The sequence below is a fragment of the Triticum aestivum genome, chromosome 4A, assembly GCF_018294505.1.
Source record: "Triticum aestivum cultivar Chinese Spring chromosome 4A, IWGSC CS RefSeq v2.1, whole genome shotgun sequence".
Taxonomy (NCBI): domain Eukaryota; kingdom Viridiplantae; phylum Streptophyta; class Magnoliopsida; order Poales; family Poaceae; genus Triticum; species Triticum aestivum.
The window spans coordinates 21,682,894-21,698,497 of NC_057803.1; the positions used below are offsets into that span (position 1 = coordinate 21,682,894).

The window sequence follows — 15,604 nt, forward strand, 5'->3', positions numbered from 1 at the left end:
CATAAATCATGATTGGCTTAAGCGTCAACTACGAAAGAAGAATTAAGATAGATCTAACCATAGCATGAAACATATGGATCCAAATCAGCCCCTTACGGAATAGCGCATAAACTAGGGTTTAAGCTTCTGTCACTCTAGCAACCCATCATCTAATTACTACTCCACAATTCCTTCCCTTGGGCCCAAATATGGTGAAGTGTCATGTAGTCGACGTTCACATGACACCACTAAAGGAAGCAACAACATACATATCATCAAAATATTGAACGAATACCAAATTCACATGATTACTAATGACGAGACTTCTCCCATGTCCTCAAGAACAAAAGTAACTACTCGCAAATCATATTCATGCTCAAGATCAGAGGGGTATTGAATATCATTAAGGATTTGAACATATGATCTTCCACCAAATAAACCAATTAGTATCAACTAAAAGACGTAATCAACACTACTAGTAGCCCACATGTACCAATATGAGGTTTCCAGACAAATATTGAATACAAGAGATGAACAAGGGTTTGAGATGAGATGGTGCCGATGAATATATTGATGAAGATTGGTCCTCCCATGATGAGAGGGTTGTTGGTGATGACGATGGCTTCGATTTCCCCCTCCCGGAGGGAGGTTTCCCTGGCATAATCTCTTCGCCTGGGAGCAAAAGTGCTCCTGCCCAGGTTCCACCTCAAGACGGCAGTGCTTCATCCTGAAACCTTTCTTCTGATTTTGTAGGTCAAATGGCACTGTATAGGAGAAGATGGGCCCGGGAGGCCTGCTAGGGGCGCCACAAGCTCAGGGGGCTCGCCTGGGGGTAGGGCGAGCCCCCGAGGCTTGTGGATGCCTGGTGGGTCCCCCTCTGGTATTTCTTTCGCCAATAATTTTTAATATATTCCAAAATAATTCTCCATCAATTTTCAGCTCATTTGGAGTTGTTTAGAAAAGGTGCCTCCGATATAGCCCTTTCTGGTCAAGAATTCCAGTTGTCGGCAATCTCCCTCTTCATGTGAAACTTGCAAAATAAGAGAGAAAAGGCATAAGAATTGTATTATAAGGTGAAATAACAGTCCATAATGCAATAAATATCAACATGATGCAAAATGGACGTATCATTGCCCCTGGCTATAAATAGCCCCCCCCCCACACACAACCACTTATTGGTTGGCTACTCTAGAGAGAACTTGACACTTGTCATTTGAGAGCAACCCATCCTCTAACGACTTTGAGAGAATGCTAAGTGAGGGAAAACCTACCAGAGCCAAAGTGATTGAGCATCATTAAAGAAATTGTTTTGTGTGATCCGACGCTTGTTACCTTTGAAGACTGTCATTCTTCCAGACGGTTAGGCGTCATGTTTTGAGCACCCAAGAGTCATTGTGGTGTGCTGGTGAACAAGTCCGTGAAGATTTTGGAAGTCCACCTTGAAGACTTACCACAAGTGATTGGGCGAGGTCTAAGTGAACTTGGCTCGAGAGGAATATAGTGAGGACTGTGTGTCCTCTGAGTTCATCTCAGCCGCCTCAACCAGATGTACAGTTGATACAACAACAAGAACTGGTCTACCAAATCGTTGTGTCTTCACCAAGCCAACCTGGTTTCAAATTCCTCACCCTTTCCTTTATGTTATTTCGCTGCTGAAGAATTTTTGATCTACTCTTTGACAAATTTGAACTAAATACTTTCATCATGTTGTCTTTCATTTCTTCACTTCATCTTCCTCATGCTTGAATGCTTGTATGATTGCATGTTCTTCACCTATATGCATCTTGTATGCATGCTTCCCGCTACTGTGATGATTTAGTTGCCTTTCATTTTTATTTCTTCACTCTGATCTTCGTCAAATTCATCAGAGTTTGACGAATTTCGAAAAATCGCCCATTCACCCCCTCTCTGAGAGTAAACCTGCGCTTTGAAATTGTCTCTTCATGAATTTTTGCATGCACCTAGATCACTTGAGCATCTTTCATATCAAAACATTATGTTTTTTAAAATTGCTATCTTTTTCAAATTTGTTGTTCATGTGGGAGTATATTCAAGCTTCGAAAGCAATTAGCAGAGTCACCGCATGCCATTTTAGTGGGTATTCCTTACACCTCCCTCGAACTATACCTACATAAATATAGTAAGATGGGATGTTTATCCTAAAGCTTCATAAAATCAAGTTAGCAACACTCTCTTCTCCTTACCACAAGACATTAAGTGTGCCAAACACAAAGATGTGATGGAGATAATGACAGTGGTCTTGTGAGCCATGTCAAACACTTTAGTTGGGTGTCTGTTTATCTGCACATGTATTTATAGGACTAGATTTTTTTCTTAGTGAAGTATGGTGGAGATCGAGTATGCATTTTGGTCAATACTGGAGGTTTCATGCCTACTTTCCTTCTCATACTAATTATTTATGTACTTTTGTTTGTTTCCAACACAAAAGATTTTAGTTCAGTATCCAGCTCCATCATTAGTTGTTGAGATTAATTTCTTATGATGAGTATAATGGCAAACAAATGATTTATTAATAATCACATGAAATTTAGCTCATACCATTCATTTGCATCTAAGACCGGCTTTAGATGTTGAGATTGGAAGCAAATTTCTATGGTGTTGATTGGAGGAAACTGTATAGGCCTAAAAAGGTTGTGGGTGGAGTTTTTAGGGATATACAACAGCCAAACTGAGAAAACTCGCGACAACTTTTTTACATGCACAGTTCTGTTGTTTTGGTTTTTTTTTCTTTCCTTCAAATGGTTCTTTTTAGAGACATCATATATGCTAAAAATATGTTGGATACATGCACTTTATTTATTTATTTTGAGAAACTCACTAGTACAAACTAGCAGTACAAAACTAATCACAAACATCGCACACACAATAGCCTCCACCGCTATGAATATGACAATGCCCACGAGGGATTCCGAAGTAATGGCACCACTTAATGCATGAATCATTGTTACTACATTCTACTTTAATAGCATGGCCCTTGCAATCCCCTTGAGCTACATCCATATATAAATAAACAGAGTAAGATACGCAAGTTATCTCATGGTATTGTCAAAACAAGAAGCAATGTATGGACGCATCATTATCTTGAAGCTTCATAGAACAAGTTTGCAACGCATTTCATCTCCTTACCAGAAGACACGAGGGTGCCAACATAAAAATACATGTGATAGCAACAACGATTGTGGTCTTACAAGCCATGGCAAACACTTTGAATGGGTCTTGGTTTATGTGGACATGTATTTATATGACTAAAAAGATTGCGTGATGGATAATTTTTTATTTGCAACATAGTACAATGGAGATTAGATATGCATGTATGTGAAGATAGGGTGTCCACACTTATATGTTCTTCTCAGACTAATTATTTATCTATTTCTATCTGTTTCCCTCACGATACATTTAAGTTCATTATCTGGCTCTCGCATTTGTTTGTTGAGATTTAAAACACCTTTTGACGATATGTATTTGGGCAAATAAATGCTTGAAAGTAGTAGTGTTCATCTTATATCCAGTACTGGCATTAGTTGTCGAAGATTGCACATTTCTGTGACGTCAATAGTAGAAAACTACTCCCTTCGTTCCTTTTTTTAGATTCCAATAAGAGACAATATACGAAGCAAAATGAGTGAATCTACACTCTAAATTACGTCTATATGCATCTGTATGTAGTTCATAGTGAAATCTCTAGAAAGACTTATATTTAGAAATAGAGGGAGTAATTAACGTCTCCTCCCACTGGACGAACATCCTCCAAAAGACTAAAATAAATTCAACAAAAATGTGAGCACTAGTGCAAGTCTAACGCTTGAATCCTGGTGGATTGATTCCACCAACAAACCTAACCATCTGAGCAACACTCAGTTTATGTCATGAAATCAATCTTGATATGTACTTCCTCTAAATGTTCTTATATTTCTTTATCGAGGAAGTGTTTTTTTACATGGTAATATATGTCTCTTTTATATCATAAGGATTAATATTACAAGCCACGTACAAACCGATCTGGCAAAACTGAAAAGACAGCAAAACGCTAGCCTTTGCATAAAGGAACAACAGCCAAGAAGTAAAAGTACAATCTAGACCGAAGAAACCTCTGAACTTGAGACCAACGCCTGTCACCTGCCTCTGGAACCACCATAGCAGCCACCAAAGGAAAAAATGACGGATCACCTTCACACCCGAGCTCGAAGCGGCTCCATCGCTGATATACAGCTTTGCGGACCTCCAAGGTGGCTCACCAAAAGCGAAACCATTATCGTTGAACGAATCAGACCGAGACAATACCTCGGACACCCCAGACACACCCCCACACGACTAAGACGCCGGAGGAAAAAACCACACCTGCCATCCACGAACCACGAACCCAGCACACGTTCCACCATCTTCTAGATGCCGCCGATGCAGACCACAATCTGCATCCGCTCCTAGACTACCTCCCAAGCTCCGCGCCGGCGTTGGAGCAAACGCCGTCGCAGCGGCAGAGCCCGAGGACACAAGTCCACCACGAGGATGTCGCCGCCGCCACGCCATCCTTGCTTGACCAGATTGCTTTTCAAATTCATCCCCAACCATAAGACCGATCGCCTCGCTGGAGTAGGATCTGAAGAAATTTTATTCAGCGCCACCATCGCCGCCGCCGAAGCCGACGATGAACAGCCTAAAAATCTAAATTACGAGAGTAAAAAAGATCCACACGCGTGGATCCGGCGAGCCCCTCACCACTGACGACCAAGGCTGCTGCCGGAGGGCGGCGGCGGTGAAGACTCCTCGCGGCAGCAAGGGCGTCTGTTCTTCCTTCGAGGAAGTATTTATAGGCCTAAAAAGGTTGCGCGGTGGAGAGATATTTTTGGAAAATGAGTATGCATTTTAATGGTGCGAGAGTATCATACCTATTCCACTTTTTATTCACAAATTCAGTTATCTATTTCTATTTATATCTCACGATATTTGTAGTCTGTTATCCAAACCCCTGCATTAGTTTCAGAAGATTGAAAACATTAAGGGTACATTAATGGTGTGTACTAGAACAAGCATACGATTTATATGTAGTAATCGAGGTGAGCTTTGATAATGTCCATGTATGTCAAGCCCCGACATTGGTTTCTGAAGATTAGAAGCAGAGGAGAGGATATAGGAATGAATCAACGAATCCTGTGCGTCGACAGATTTGGGGCGCACACACAAACAATCGAGTAAGAGGAGTAGATACTAGGTTTCCTAAGACATCAAAAAAATTGGCCCTGTTTATTCTGACAGTGTGTGATTTTAGTTAGCATCAGCGACAAGCTGCGTATTTTAAAGAGGTGATTTGAATCATATATGATTAAAAAATGTCAGGCTTTCAGCCGTCCTCAATTCTGAAGAAAGCCGTCAGGCACAAAAGAACAAATTTTCATTTCGCTTTGGTTGGGGTGCGCCAGGCCCAGCCAGCAGTGCAACGGCTGGGCGACACACAAGGGCCCCAGTAGCAAGCTACTGTGGTGGACCCTCCCCCATAAAAAATAAATTTAATATCGTTGTGGACACATGGCCCACATATCAGATATTAAACTGATAAGAACAGATACTACACTTGATCTTAGCCAAAAGGCCGAGAAAGGTATGCCTCTCCCTTCTGCCGTGGGTCTGGTTATATAGCGCGTCTTCGACTCCCCTCCGCCTTGGCTGGGCGAGGTGGGACTAAACGAGAGAGCGCAGCGCAGCTCTCTGTTCCGTTCGTTGTTTCGAGAGGCTCTGGTCGGTTTACTTGGGCCGTAGTTGAATAAGGCCCAACATAGATGGATTGCTGATTCCCGTAGCATGGCCCGACAGCGGAACTTGCCTATTTTCATCTTCGGATGGCGGCAACGCAAGACTGAGAAGGTAAACTCCGTTGATCGAGTTTGCGCCAATGGCTTCTCAAAAAAAAAAAATGCGGCAATGGTGTCGTGGGTAGGGGTAGAGGTCAGCGGCCGACGAGTGCCGACCTCTTGTGGTGCGACCGTGCATGTAGCACAACACCGGCGCACGGCTAGCAGGAGTAACAGCGGCGAGCGGGGACGGTCAGCATCTTTCCGGGTTATAGGGTTGCATTTGCACATATGTGAGGATCTCAAATCTGTCAACGCACGGGTTATGGTTATATCCGCCGTCCAAAGATGAAAATAGGCACCAGTTCTTGGAGCACAGCATGTTAAAGCATGATGTAGTAAACCGAACGCTGGTCCCCAGCTGACCGATCGCACAAACCTGCAAGTAATCTGCCAAGAGGGTTTTGCTCAAGGCGGTGACGTCGATCGGCTGCGTCCAACATGCATGGTGGTGTCTCCTGTTATTCAGGACTGCACAAGTTAACGGATGTATAACAGTCAGTGCCGGTGGGCGACAGCCCGAGACAGCAACATGAACAGAACAGGTGTACTATATCTTTTACAAGCACAGTGTGACTAATTTAGCAGATACACTAGTAAGCACAGCCAGATATACTACTCGCTCCGTTATGAAATATATGACGTTTAAGCAGTTCAAATTGAATTGCTTAAACGTCATATGTTTCGTAACTGAGGGAGTACATACTAATTTAACTGATTCACTAGCTTCCTGGAGGAGGGCTCGCACCCGGTTGCCACACGCAACGGGAAAGACGAAACGCGGGTCTCTTCTCTTCTGCCGACTGTTGCCTCATGGGCCACTCTGTAAGTAAGTAAATACTCTATGGTTGCCGCGGCGGCAGGACATGCCTACCACATCTGGGCTGGGGCGCTCAAACTAATATACAACGCGCTCACATTTGCAGGCCGCAGCAATGAACGAATTCCTCGATAACTCTCCTCTGTCATGGGGTAGAGGAGTTCACCCAGATCTCTTGGGGCACAGGGGTGCTCTGCGTCTCCGCAGGAGAGGGGCTGACAAGCCTTTGGACCGTCTTCAGAGCAGTTGTTAACTGCGCAAATGAAGGGCGCAGATTCGGATCCCTGGAGATCCATAAACCAGATAACAGTAGAATCAGCGACATATTTCTGAGTTGTCAATTAAGACCTAAACAGGAAGATATGAGAAAAGAGTGCTCTGGAAACTCAGACTTACTTCTGCCAGCACTCCCATATGATCCTAGCGACTAGAGGATCGATTTCCTTGGGGATATCAAGCCTTCGGTCCTGGAAGCCAACTGCTCCCACGACTTGCATCGGGTTCATCCCACCCCACGGCATTCTTAGTGTTGCCAGCTCCCACAAGATGACACCAAAGCTGTAGACATCACACCTGCATTCCCAGTAATGGTTGAGTAAGATTAACTAAGATGCGACACCACTTGAGGAAAAAAGAAAAGGAAAAGAAGATGAACGAAACAAGCTGAAGGACTAATGGTCCTTCTAAAGTATAGGAGCAATATTGTATCCCATCACAACTCTAGGAGTCAAAACTGAGAACAAGCCTTTGAAGGATAGTCACACACGCACATAGTCGTTATATACCAACATACAGTGTGTGTTTTTATAGCTTACCAGGTTTGCCACCTGGTACCAAAATACAGTGTTAGATCTGTTATCCAGTATTATTTTCATGTCAATGTTGGTGTGGTGTCTACGATACTGCTCTGTAAACACTAAACGGCACCGGAGCCAATTGACAGCTATCGTTATTTTCTGGTTCAAGCTTGGGTAATGTTACTTTGTTTATACTCTTAACATATAAAGCAAGGGTTACCCTCCTTGCTTGAAAAAAATGAAAACACAACAATTCAAATGGGAAGATCTCTCTTTCACATGGACTATTCTGAATGAATAAGTAAACGAGACTTGCAAGGACATGAAGAAAACAGTTAGAATGAAATGCATCAAGAATCACTCACTTTTCATTTGATTGCTCATTCCGCAAGACCTCAGGTGCCATCCACTCAGGCTGGTGGAATAAAATTTTAGATTAAAAACAAGAACTAGTAAGTATTTAGTGTGACTAAAGAAACTGAAAATCGCCCCGTAATAGTACAGATTAGAGGTGCTAATTACTTACAGTTCCAGCAGTTGATTTGGATGATAAAAATGTGCTGTGCTTCAAGCGTGAAAGTCCAAAATCACAAACCTGCCTCATATCATTGGTGAACCAACAGACCAAACCCAACATTAATATGACTACGAGCCATCAAGTTCTAATTGTTAAAATGCAAAAAGAGAACACACCTTGACATTCCAATTATTGTCGACCAGCAAGTTAGGTGATTTAAGATCCCGGTGAACAATTGTTGGTACACTAGTGTGCAGGCAATTCATGCCCTTGGCCTAATGAGAAAACAGTCATCTACATAAGCAGGGGCAAACAAACAAAATGGCAAAAAATTATGGAAGATTTTTCCATACCACATCAATGGCCATCTTAATCCTCCGCTTCTCGTCAATTTGGCAGCCAGGACGGTGAAGGATCTTATATAAACTTCCCCTAAGCAATAAAATAACAATGAAATCAAGGATGGACCATCAAAGTTGAACCAATAAATCCATTCTAGACTTGCTTAAGACTGGAACACAAGTTACATGACATTATGCTAGAGCCATATGCCACCTCCAGTAAACCAAAATACTTCTGTTCATCAGATTTTATGAATCCAACTAACAGAAGTATTTTCTCAACAAAGTACTCCCTCCGTCCGAAAATACTTGTCATCAAAATGGACAAAAAAAGATGTATCTAGAACTAAAATACGTCTAGATACATCCCCTTTTATCCATTTTGATGACAAGTATTTCCAGGCGGAGGGAGTAGCATGTAGCACCTTCAGTATTAGGTGCCAATTCAAAGCTAGGTGTTCAAAGGAACTTCTCATGTAGGAATTTCTTCAATGATATCTGTACCCAGATACTTCTAAGCAGTGGCGTAGCAAGCCTACCCAAGGAGCCCGGGCAAGGTCTACTCACTGGAACGCTGGCAACCATTGGCCCCAATAACATCACTACTAATCCCCTAGATAACAACAATATTTAAGAGAGACTAGCCAGAGCAGCCCAGGCAGCTGCCCGGGTCAGGAGCTAGCTCCACCCCTGCTTCTAAGTTGTAACTTGATTCAGGAAAAGCATGAGATTATACTAAGATATGCATAAAATAAGATAGATACAAAACTGGTATACCTTGGAAGATACTCAGATACAATAGATAAGTTTGGAGGGCGCGTAACAGCACCCATAAAGAGAACGATATTTGGATGACGCAGTCGACGCATAATCCGCACCTTGCAAAGAGAATATATGCAATTACAAAAAGAAGTGCATCAAGAATGAACTAAACCAGAATATATAGTATACACTGAGTACTCTTGGAAAAAAACGTATAATTTCACCTACTTCACTTCGAAATTCATCCAAAGCATCGCCATAGAAATCTTGATCCAAGAATTTCTTCACAGCTACTTCCTGCAAATTAACAGAAAGTTCAGTGCGCTGACAGAACCAACTTAAGAAGGAAAAAGTGAAGATGGTCCATGATTTGGTCTCTAATCATGTCGACCATTTCATGCATGAAACATCCTGTAAAAAGGACCAATCTCAGGATATACAAACAAAGGGAAATAACTGCTTACTGTTCCATTCCAATCAGCACGGTATACCTCGCCATATGAACCTATTGGAAGGAGGAAGCAATTCATTCAATTATTTCTCATGGAGAACTACAAAGATGCAAGTTCGCAACAAATTGGCTCTTAATAGTGCAAAGATTAGAAGTACATAACTGAGCCACACTAATAATTTGACAGTGTATGACAGTATAATATAAATATATAAATATTTCTCCCTAAACCTAAGAGTGTCAGTTCAACTTGTTAGTGCAAAGGGCAGTAAGGAACACATCAAAACTTGGTTGCAAAGAAATACCTAAGCCAATCCGTTCACCAATCACAAGATCTTCCCAGAGAATTTCACATTCAGAAACATCATCGAACACGCAATCAAGCCTGTGTGACCTGGCAGAGGATGGTGAAACAGATTCTGAATTTCTTGATGGCATCGACACATCCATGAATCTGTCAAGTGGAGATTTCTTTGGATCAGGAGGCAACTTCTTATGGTCTTGCTTTCCGTCGAAGTTATGTTCACGTTCTTTTGCTTGGTTCTGAACTGAATTAGTCGGAACCCTTCGTTCAGTAGAATCACCCCATTTATGTCTTCCAAATGGTGGTTGATCCTCCAGTCTAGAACCTGTAGGACCTTTGCTCAAATCACCACGCATAGCCATTTCAGCAGCCTTCCCAATCTCAGCTACAGAAGGCATCTTCATGGCAGAGGAACCAGCCATAAAACTGTCATTGTTGTGAGCTGACACTGCATGTGATCCATCATTGCGTGCTCCAATATTAAGATTAATATTATTTGCAGCAGATCGTGGCACCTGCGGCGATGATACAACATTATCACCAACATTCCTACGTGCAAATGAGTCCTGAACATAGTTGTACTGCTTGTTGTTGGAAACATCATTGTACGGGGACCAGTTTTTCATAACCAATCTTTGCTGTGGCCTTCCAGTGCTAGGGACTACATTTTCTCTACGCCTTTGTAACTCGTTGTTTCTATTATCTGGCCCGTTGAATGGTACTGAAGCTTTCTTTGGCTCAATACGCCCAAAAGGATTAAGCTCAGCAAATAGGTTATTAGACTCTGTATTTTCCTGGTGACCTGGGCTTAGTTTTATATTCCTGGCCCCAGGATGTTCTCCACCTGGGGGTACAACTTTATGCTGTGATGATGTACCAGCAGAAGTCGACGGCTCGTCCGATTGTGCATGAGGAACTAATGTCCAAGAACCATCAAAAACATCTGCAGCGGTAACAGATGGTGTACCACTGGAAGAGGTTTGTGAATGTGTTATGGCCGCCTCTTTCTCGTATCCAGATTGACTGGCCGATATCCAATCACCACTGTTTAACAAAGGTATTTGGCTACCTTTATGTTCAAGTGGCAATGCATTGGCACCCAGAGTAGGATAAATGGTACTTGATGACCCAGCCATTTGATTCAGTCCAGGTTTCTGGCCAAGTTTATGGTTGGAATTTGACGAACTGCCCTTCCAACTTAAGACATCTGCTGGAATAAGAGCACCAGGAGCAGCCATCAGATCTACCAAAAACTCCCTGCAGGTTGCAGCACAAAAACTATTTAGCAAATTTGACAAAACAAATGAATTAAAATATATCGGCAATAGTTGTAACAGATGAACAATGCACTTGGATTGTGTTTCCCTGAGAAATTACTATGACGTGAATAAATCACAATGCCCAATCTTGTCAATACCTTTCTTTGTCCACCTTTATTATGTTAACAGCATCATCCTCATCACCAGTGTAATTACTCCCTTTGACAAGTTTGCATGGAATGCCAACACTATCAGCAAGAATCTGCACAAAGAGCCACATGAGCTATAAGAATGCTATGTATGTTAGGCAAGTGAACAGATCTAGTGCTATCTTCAATATATTTGGGTTTTTCTGCATTTGCTCTTGACTCTTAAGCACTGTCAGTTTATTTTTATACAGAAAGGGGAAATTCATCAATTAGTAATGAATACAGTACCAAGATGTTGCTCCTGCTGTCTGATAGGCTCATGAAGAAACACATGTAAACACATAATAACCCACTCAAATGGCCAACTACATCAATAATTTGGTATGCTTCCACAGACATGGTCACATCAGTCAATCTTGTAACAAGCTACAAAGATACTTCTTTCACAAGATATAACATAGGTAAGCACGTGGCATGTAGTGATTATTAAATAACTAAACATGTCAAACAACGAAGGAAGTATTTTAGGTGAAGATTGATCCTCCCTTCTATACCAGGCAAAAATGCTGACTAATTTTAATTTTTAAAGCAAGACATCCTAAATTAGACAGAGAACAAATTTATACTGATATTATCTACGAGTGCACACATCGTAATAACCAAAAGAGTTCAAGTATGGAAGTTGTCCAAACCAAAGCCCGGTGGAACCATCATACTATCTCTTAGATGTTTCTTTTCATACCCTCTATTCCGCCACAGCCACATGTTAGGCCCAGGCACCTCTATCCATGTGAAGCCGGTGCTGGTGTCAAGCTGTGTAATGCCGGCTGCAGATGCCGCCTGGGGTCTATATAATTTATTGGTTGCCCAGTTCCAGGTTTGACAATGATAAATAGATGGAAATGGAGCAAGGATAGTGTTTAAACTTAACTTCGGTCAACAAACAGTGAAATAAATGTACACATAGGTTCAAGGTTAACTTCGTGGGTGAGTGAGTCCATTGGCATTAGGTTTTACCATTCTGATCAGGGTGGCTATCGGTATGGGCTTAACATATTTATCCAAGCCATGGACCAGGAACTGGTTAAAGATTGATAAAACTGCACTTTTCAAAGGTCCGCCTGGTATAAATAAGACTGGCAGAGGGATGAAAATGGAGCGGAAACTTCCCGTCCATTCCGTAATAAAATGGAAACAGAGCACAGAAATGGAAACGAAAATTTATACAGCAGCAGCTGAAACGGAAACGGAACGGCGTGTTCCGGCATAACTCCCGCATAAACAGAATTTCGGTATCCGCACATGCGAAAAAATGCATTTATCTTTAGTCTATATGGCCCAGCCCATATACATTTTTGGCCCAACCAAATCATATCCACCAAAAACTTCATCCACTACTCCTGTAATCGTCGTCCCTGACTACACGTTTCCACTCCCATCCTCCACGCCTGCTCACCGTCAAACCTTGTTGCCTCTTCTTTGGCGCATAACCTAACAAGTTTGTCGGTTTGGTTGTGTTTTTTTGTATGGTCCAAGAGGTTTTCGAGTTCTTTCAAACTTTCGCTTTTGTATCGTGTCCGCATCGTATTTGCTCTGTATTCGTTTCCGGCAATATCTGCTTCCGTAATCATCTCCAGTATTTCTGTATTTGTTTCCGCTTCTGCTAAGAAACACGAAAACAAATGTGGCGGCACTCAGTTCTGTCACTTCCGCTCCGTTTTCAGCCGAGTGAGAGATGTTCTACAATTCTGAGGGAACAACAGGGGCACTACACGTGCACTTCCCGACATACACACATAGAGAGGGAGGGAGGGAGCTGACCTTGAAAAGTAGGGCACGGTGACGAGACAACCCTAATTTAATGCAGCCAATTGGCAGCAAGCTAGTATGTAGTGAGGTTCTCAGCTGAGTACTTGTCTCCAACCACCTTGCAAGCATAGCATTTGCATCTTTCACAGGTCCACCAAGATTATCTGTAACAAGATCAGCTATCCTTTGCACTAGGAGTGTAATATTTGCAACAGGGAAGTCCAACAATATGCATTGCGCCACTTGCTCCATCTCCTGCAAGGCAGTATCAACTGCACGGTTGATTACGATGACTTCAAAGCCCAGGTCCCCGATGCCTGTTTGAAGGTCTTCTAGTGATGGCATCTTCCCCTGCCTAGAGGCCTCCATGGAGGGGTCAAATATGTCGTAGAAACCATCGACAACTTTCTCATGATAATCGAGGCAGTTGTAGTCCTGGAAATCAGAATGGATCACAATTGTAAATACACTCACAGAGAATTTGAGATTAATTAATAAATCAAAGAGGAAAAGACGCGGATATTTGCCTAGCCAAGGAGAATAGCTACAACAACAAAGCAGCAGTGAATAGCATCTGGCACACTAAGTATATGAATGACATCAAAACAGCACGTAGAAAAACAGCTAGATGCGATCCAGCAGCGAATATTTTTTACAAATGGACAGCACATTTTGTTGAATGTTGAGCATGTAAGCTGAATTGCGGTCAGGAAAGAACACCAATATCTGTCTTCTCTCTATAAATAGGAAGCAGTAACAAATAGCATATCTATAGCTTTGATGTGGTCGAGCAAGCCTGTTGTTGCTACCACAAGCACCTCTAGCCTGAATCATCCATATTGCCTTCTTATTACTTTCTACTTCTGCAGTAGCTTGTAGCACCTCTCCTCTTATGTGATTTTGACTGTGGACCCAGGTGAAGCTTGCCAGCAAACCAGATCTAGCTACTCTTCTTCTTCCGTTTTGCGAATTATCCAGATCTAGCTACTGCCCACTACTATCCAACAACCCCCATTGACCTAGTTTAAATGTGAATATAGTGACATGAACAGAAAAGCTTTACTTATATTCCAACTAAAAAACTTTACTAATTCAGACAATGATAGATAAACTTAGTAGTATCATGGATTAAAATGGTAAATGGTGGAGGTTAACTAGCAAGCAAATAGCACCACCGGAATCTGGCTCGACATTTGTTTGAACCATGAATCTTGCTCCACATTAAGTGCGTCAATTCTGAAAACTGGCGTAATTAAGCAACCGCAACCTAATGGTGCTACTATATCATTAGAGAACTGCGCGGTTCAGCATTCCAGCTCAGCTCGAATGGAATTCGCCGGTGCGGAGTGGAGCCTCACCCAGTAGCGGCGGGAGAGCGAGTCGGCGGTGTGGCCGTCGTCCCGTCCGGCGGCGAAGCGGTCGCCCCCGCCGAGGCTCATGAGCTTGGCGTCCCTGATCTGGTCCCTGTCCCGGTCCCCCGCGCAGTCGCTGTTGGACGCCGACAGCGCCATGGCGAGCTGCATCTGGAACTCCTCCTCCGAGTACATGTAGTCGTCCCCGCCCGCTGCGCCTCCCCCTCCCCCACCAACCCCCGCCGTGGGCGTCGTCGCCACCGGGGCGGAAGGGGACGGGGCGGAGGCCGTCGGCGTCGCCGCGGACAGCGCGGGCGCGGGCGCCGTCCCCGACGGGGAGCTCGCCGGCGAGGTCGACGACGACTGCGGCTGCGACGAGGAGGCGTCGTTGGAACGGTGCTGCCACTTGATCTTGCTCTTGAACAGGTTCTTCATCTCCGCGACTCGCAATCCCCTGCTCGGCCAGGGGCTCCGAGTCTCCCCACCCCAGGTTTTTATCTGGCTGGCCGCGGGGCGCGTGGAGCGACGGTGATCGGCGGGGAGGGGTAGCAGAAAGTCTCCGTGTCGTGATCGCGTCGCCACCGCCAGGAGGAGGGGGACGGGGCGGGGGAAGGTGGGGAAAGCTTGCTCGGTAAGCGAGCGAGCGGGCAGATGTTTCCGAGGGGGGAGACTGCGAAAACGCGGTGCTGTGGGGGTAACCTCCGCTGGGGGCTTTGGGCCGGGTTTCCGGGATGTTTACCCGACGAAACCGCCGGGTTTAGCACGACGCGAGTAAAGTTCACGGGGGCGGCGGGCGGCGGCTGGGGGCGGGGGCCACTGGAGACTGCGACGCGAGTGCAGCAGACGGCGGGGAGCCGGCCGCGGGTCGTGGGCTCGGGCCCGTCTCATGGCGCGGTCATGTGTCGCCTGGGGCACTGAGGCCAACTTCACCGCGCGACCTTAAACGGACGTTCGTTTTATTCGGATTCTGTCCGTTTGAGTAGCGATTTGGGATCTTGTCCGGGCGTGTCCTAGTATGCGGTGGCCGTGCGCCCACCACGCGGACGCATCCTTTTGCCCTATCCTGTCCGTCAGGGCCAAAAATGCCTAAATTTTCATCAAAACTAGTTTACAACCCAAATATTTGTCTGAAAATTAAAATAGTTTTACAACCCAATTGAAATTGTCTTTAATAAAATATTTTTACAACCAAATCAA

At 43.9% G+C, this 15,604-nt stretch overlaps 1 protein-coding gene and 1 non-coding gene across 2 annotated transcripts; both read right to left on the reverse strand.

Annotated features, from left to right (window-relative positions):
- Positions 1-5,403: 5,403 nt before the first annotated feature.
- LOC123088701 (U2 spliceosomal RNA) lies at positions 5,404-5,600 on the reverse strand. Its single transcript, XR_006442014.1, has one exon. It is a non-coding gene; the product is annotated as a U2 spliceosomal RNA (small nuclear RNA).
- A 718-nt stretch (positions 5,601-6,318) lies between these two features.
- LOC123084866 (serine/threonine-protein kinase EDR1) lies at positions 6,319-15,081 on the reverse strand. The gene is made up of 13 exons (XM_044506398.1): positions 14,414-15,081; positions 13,068-13,490; positions 11,256-11,359; positions 9,840-11,095; positions 9,548-9,588; positions 9,312-9,380; positions 9,099-9,199; positions 8,334-8,412; positions 8,157-8,255; positions 7,990-8,058; positions 7,829-7,878; positions 7,063-7,239; positions 6,319-6,950 (listed from the first exon to the last, which is right to left on the reverse strand). The coding sequence occupies exons 1-13, from the start codon at positions 14,840-14,842 to the stop codon at positions 6,812-6,814; spliced, it is 3,036 nt and encodes a 1,011-aa protein (XP_044362333.1). The 5' UTR covers positions 14,843-15,081; the 3' UTR covers positions 6,319-6,811.
- Between the last annotated feature and the right edge of the window lie 523 nt (positions 15,082-15,604).

What these genes read in the sequence shown, in the direction of transcription:
- LOC123084866 (XM_044506398.1), bottom strand. Translation starts at nt 14,842, where the DNA reads ATGAAGAACCTGTTCAAGAGCAAGATCAAGTGGCAGCACCGTTCCAAC. An exon ending in ACCGTGCCCTACTTTTCAAG is followed by an intron (nt 11,360 to 13,067) that starts GTCAGCTCCCTC and finishes CTCTTTGTGCAG; the next exon opens with ATTCTTGCTGATAGTGTTGG. An exon ending in ATAAAGGTGGACAAAGAAAG is followed by an intron (nt 11,096 to 11,255) that starts GTATTGACAAGA and finishes TGCAACCTGCAG; the next exon opens with GGAGTTTTTGGTAGATCTGA.